The 6,359-nt window shown below is 38.3% G+C and overlaps 1 protein-coding gene across 6 annotated transcripts in view; it reads left to right on the top strand.

Annotated features, from left to right (window-relative positions):
- LOC109884997 (glutamate receptor 2-like) overlaps positions 1-6,112 on the top strand; it is a 70,617-nt gene extending 64,505 nt beyond the window's left edge. For 4 of the 6 annotated variants that reach the window (XM_031815981.1, XM_031815985.1, XM_031815980.1 and 1 more), the window contains exon 16: positions 2,351-6,112. Coding sequence is in view for 3 of the 6 variants with exons in the window: in XM_031815980.1 (XP_031671840.1) it covers positions 2,351-2,521 (171 nt within the window). In the remaining 3 variants the exon portion in view is untranslated. The remainder of the gene's footprint in view (positions 1-2,350) is intronic. The other 2 variants (XR_004207630.1, XM_031815983.1) reach the window with 2 other exon arrangements.
- Positions 6,113-6,359: the final 247 nt, after the last annotated feature.

Genomic DNA, 6,359 nt, shown 5'->3' with positions numbered 1-6,359 from the left:
TACTGTCACCACACACCATACTGTCACACACCATACTGTCACCACACACCATACTGTCACCACACACCATATTGTCACACACCATACTGTCACCACACACCATATTGTCACACACCATACTGTCACCACACACCATACTGTCACCACACACCATACTGTCACACACCATACTGTCACCACACACCATACTGTCACACACCATACTGTCACCACACACCATATTTTCACACACCATACTGTCACCACACACCATACTGTCACACACCATACTGTCATATGCCCCATACTGTCACACACCATACTGTCACCACACACCATATTTTCACACACCATACTGTCACCACACACCATACTGTCACACACCATACTGTCATATGCCCCATACTGTCACACACCATACTGTCATACACCATACTGTCACACACCATGCATTTACTACACACTACATTTACTACATACTTTATTACAACATACTGCATGTACTACATACTGCAATTACTACATTTTCCACGTACTGCAATTACTACATACTGCATTTACTAAATACTGCATTTACTACATACTGTATTTACTATGTACTACATTTACTTAATACTGCATTTACTTCATACTGCACTGCTACATTTACTATATTTACTACATTTACTACATTTACTACATTTACTACATACTGCAATTACCACATACTACATTTATTACATACACATTTACTACATACTGCATTTACCACATACTACATTTATTACATACACATTTACTACATTGACTAAAGACTACATTTACTACATTTTCTACATTTACTACATTGACTAAAGACTACATTTACTACATTTTCTACATTTACTACATTGACTAAAGACTACATTTACTACATTTTCTACATTTACTACATTTACTACATACTACATTTATTACATTTACTACATACTGCATTTCTACATACTACATTTATTACATACACATTTACCACATACTACATTTATTACATACTACATTTACTATATACTACATTTACTACATACTACATTTACTACATTTTCTACATTTACTACATTTACTACATACTACATTTATTACATTTACTACATACTGCATTTCTACATACTACATTTATTACATACTGCATTTACTACATACTGCAATTACCACATACTACATTTATTACATACTGCATTTACTACATTTACTACATACTGCATTTACTACATTTACTACATACTACATTTATTACATACTGCATTTACTACATACTACATTTACTACATACTACATTTACTACATTTACTACATTTACTACATTTACTGCATTTACTACATACTACATTTATTACATACTGCATTTACTACATTTACTACATACTACATTTATTACATACACATTTACTACATTGACTAAAGACTACATTTACTACATTTACTGCATTTACTACATTGACTACATACTACATTTACTGCATTTACTACATTGACTACATACTACATTTACTGCATTTACTACATTGACTACATACTACATTTACTGCATTTTACTACATTGACTACATACTACATTTACTGCATTTACTACATTGACTACATACTACATTGACTGCATTTACTACATTTACTGCATTTACTACATTTACTACATACTACATTTACTACATTTACTACATACTGCAATTACCACATACTACATTTACTACATTGACTACATACTGCAATTACCACATACTACATTTATTACATACTACATTTACTACATACTGCATTTACCACATACTACATTTATTACATACTGCATTTACTATATACTACATTTACTACATACTGCATTTCTAGATTTCAACATACTGCATTTCTGCATACTGCATTTACTACATACTACATACTGCATTTACTACATACTGCATTTCTACATACTACATTTACTACATACTACATTTACTACATACTGCATTTACTACATACTGCATTTACTACATACTACATTTACTACATACTGCATTTACTACATACTACATTTACTACATACTACATTTACTACATACTGCATTTCTACATACTGCATTTACTACATACTACATTTACTACATACTACATTTACTACATACTGCATTTACTACATACTACATTTACTACATACTGCATTTACTATATACTACATTTTCTACATACTGCATTTCTAGATTTCAACATACTGCATTTCTACATACTGCATTTCTACATTTTACATATCTATACATTTATATTTCTACGTGGAGCTGACCCTGACCATTGCATTTTTTATTTTGTGTGCGTGTGTGTGTGTGTGTGTGTGTGTGTGTGTGTGTGTGTGTGTGTGTGTGTGTGTGTGTGTGTGTGTGTGTAGATGACATTTACAGATGCCATGCGGAGTAAGGCCAGGCTGTCCATCACGGGGTCCTCTGGAGAGAACGGGCGTGTTCTGACCCCTGACTTCTCTCACCCTCCTGACTTTCCCCGCGTCCCCTACCTCCGACCAGGACTACCCATGAGCCTCAGCATGACTGACCTCTCCTGACCACTCCCTCACAGTGCCTTACAGCCAATCAGATCACAGAGAGCCGCCGGCCAACTCCACATCAACCCATCACGTTTTTCAGAGGACTGGACTTCCTTCCCGCCCTCTTCTCTGATTGGGCAGACAGCTCTGGGCTGGTGATGTCATCACTCTTCCCCTCTAATCTCTCCCGGGAAGTGAAAACAACCAACCACGGCACACCTATCCATTTCCATAGTGACCAGCTCTGATTCAAGCACACGAGACTTCAGCTGCATCAGACGCGATTTTATAAAGCAAGTTGATCATCTTCACAGGGGAAATAATTATATTTTTTAAGTATTTTCAAAAGCTTCCATTTATTAGAGTGAGTCAATATGATCGCCTGTATACTCCGACTTCACTACCGCTCTGTACATAGGACTAGTTATAACAATAATAATAACAATAATGTTATATTAATTATATGAATAATAACTATAATAATGATGATAATAATGCTTGCTCTGAACCCTAACCCCTGTTTTCACTAGAGACCTAGTTTGACCTCTGAACCCTAACCCCTGTTTTCACTAGAGACCTAGTTTGACCTCTGAATCCTAACCCCTGTTTTCACTAGAGACCTAGTTTGACCTCTGAACCCTAACTCCTGTTTTCACTAGAGCCCTAGTTTGACCTCTGAACCCTAACCCCTGTTTTCACTAGAGACCTAGTTTGACCTCTGAACCCTAACCCTTGTTTTCACTAGAGACCTAGTTTGACGTCTGAACCCTAACCCCTGTTTTCACTAAAAACCTAGTTTGACCCTAAAACAACAGATGGCACTGAGGCCAGAAACTAAAAATAGACATATATGGCCCATGAACAACAGACATACTGTATATGGCCCATGAACAACAGACTTTGGTCTTTATATGGACAAAAGACAGTGCCATAGAGTACCAATGCCAAGTACAGGAGAGTGCCAAAAGAGGGACTTGAACCAATAAGCTGGTTCAGCCAAAAGAGGGACTTGAACCAATAAGCTGGTTCAGCCAAAAGGGGGACTTGAACCAATAAGCTGGTTCAGCCAAAAGGGGGACTTGAACCAATAAGCTGGTTCAGCCAAAAGGGGGACTTGAACCAATAACCTGTTCAGCCAAAAGAGGGACTTGAATCAATAAGCTGGTTCAGCCAAAAGGACTTGAACTAATAAGCTGGTTCAGCCAAAAGGACTTGAACCAATAAGCTGGTTCAGCCAAAAGGACTTGAACCAATAAGCTGGTTCAGCCAAAAGGACGAGAACCAATAAGCTGATTCAGCCAAAAGGACTTGAACCAATAAGATGGTTCAGCCAAAAGGACGAGAACCAATAAGCGGGTTCAGCCAAAAGGACTTGAACCGATAACAAGGTCCAGCCAAAAGGACTTGAACCGATAACAAGGTCCAGCCAAAAGGACTTGAACCGATAACAAGGTCCAGCCAAAAGGACGAGAACCAATAAGCTGGTTCAGCCAAAAGAGGGAGTTGAACTAATAACCAGCTAATGCACAGTGACTCCCTCTAAATTCTTGATTACTTTACTACTGAACTCTGATGAAGATGATGATGATGGTGGTAATGATGATGGTGATGATGGTGATGATAATGATGATGGTGATGATAATGATGCTGGTAATGATGCTGATAATGGTAATGATGATGATGATAATGGTAATGATGGTGATGGTAATGATGGTGGTGATCACGATGATGGTAATGATGCTGATGATGATGATGATGTGTTTACTGTGCTCTACAAGCAGGACTAGTAGGGACATGCATGATGGTGATGATGATGGTAATGATAATGATGATGGGACATGCATGATGGTGATGATGATGGTAATGATGATGATGATGATGGGACATGCATGCTTATCTCTGCACCACATTTCTGTTCTGACCCAGTTGTTATTGCCACTGAAGACTCCGGTCACTCAGTCAGCCTCACAGGGGGTCACTTCCCTATTAACATGATGTATAGGTCAATATTACACATTGATTTATTATATTGATACTGATCACTTTTATATTATCTACCAAGCTGTGTTAGCACTGGTGATGCTACTAGCGCTTCAATGCACTGGATTTAATGTATATAAATCACTAAGTGGAGAGAGAGACAGGAGAGAGAGGATAGAGACAGAGAGAGGTTTTGTGTGTGTGTGTGTGTGTGTGTGTGTGTGTGTGTGTGTGTGTGTGTGTGTGTGTGTGTGTGTGTGTGTGTGTAGGGTTAGATTGAGGATATGGCTCTTGTTGCACACAGAGGACTCAGCACAAGCAACCTCTACACAGACATAGATATACACTACACTAGATCAATTCGGCTGTTTTCTATAACTCTATCTCTATTAAAACCAACACAATAGTGCAAGGTTTTACATGTGTTCTACTCTACTACATACTAACGTCATCTAACCTGTACAGAACTCTCTCTCTGACATGAAGTCCCTCTCTTCTCTGTCTGGCCTGGTGACATCACGCGCTCTTCTCTGTCACCTGCTGGACACTCTACACACTGCTGCCAGACAGAAGAGAAGTGTGGGCCGTGTCTGAAATCTGTCTTTCCCTACTACTTTGTAAAACTACATACTGTGTACTAATCATACTACATACTATTTAGAATGTAGTGTTTAGTATAAATATATTCAGTAAGAAGCACATCACCATCCTACCCTCATCCACACTGAGAAGGCTTCATCTAATCAGCAATTGTGTTGGTTGATAGTCAGTCCTCGGATCTGATCAACTGAAGAATGAAAAGGCTAGTCTCTTCCTCAATATTCAGTGAATTCTACTAGATAAAGACCAGTCTCTTCCTCAATATTCAGTGAATTCTACTGGATAAAGACCAGTCTCTTCCTCAATATTCAGTGAATTCTGCTGGATAAAGACCAGTCTCTTCCTCAATATTCAGTGAATTCTACTGGATAAAGACCAGTCTCTTCCTCAATAGAGTTCAGTGAATTCTACTAGATAAAGACCAGTCTCTTCCTCAATAGAGTTCAGTGAATTCTACTAGATAAAGACCAGTCTCTTCCTCAATAGAGTTCAGTGAATTCTACTAGATAAAGACCAGTCTCTTCCTCAATAGAGTTCAGTGAATTCTACTAGATAAAGACCAGTCTCTTCCTCAATAGAGTTCAGTGAATTCTACTGGATAAAGACCAGTCTCTTCCTCAATAGAGTTCAGTGAATTCTACTGGATAAAGACCAGTCTCTTCCTCAATAGAGTTCAGTGAATTCTAGTTGGTGAAAAGCCCAAATGTGTATAAGATTTAAAACACTACATTTTCAACCTTTTTATTTCCATACCCATCTGCCTAATGTTTAGAACGCCAGTAGGGGTATTCGGACACGCCCCCCCCGACTGTCATGTTCTTGTTTTCAGAGTTCTATGTTCAGATAATCAGTACCTCACCTCTACAGGTGTGTGTTCTTTCTTTCTTATATCTAAACTGTTCCTGTGTGTTTATATATAACAAGGTTATAATTAAGAGTCTCAAAGTGTTTTGGAACTGGACTGTGTGCCATCTGACTGATTTATTTTTAGGGACTGTTTTTAAATAAAGATTGCCATAAGCTTCTTCATCCTGTTTCCTCCACTGTATTTCACATAGCCACACACAGGCACCCACTTATGCACACACACACACACACACACTCTCTCTACTCTTAGGCTGTAAATAGCTGTAGTCTGCATTGTGTCCCTGCTGCAGCTGACAGAGTAAACTACTGTTAGACTATCAATACACTCTGCAGTGTAGAGCAGTGAGTTTCTCAGCTCCTAACCCCAACACTATCTATCACTAGCTATCATTACTATCTATCAACACAA

Source organism: Oncorhynchus kisutch, unplaced genomic scaffold (genome assembly GCF_002021735.2).
Source record: "Oncorhynchus kisutch isolate 150728-3 unplaced genomic scaffold, Okis_V2 scaffold719, whole genome shotgun sequence".
Lineage (NCBI taxonomy): Eukaryota > Metazoa > Chordata > Actinopteri > Salmoniformes > Salmonidae > Oncorhynchus > Oncorhynchus kisutch.
Note: the sequence above shows the minus strand (reverse complement) of the source record. Positions and strands in the feature narration are given on the sequence as shown.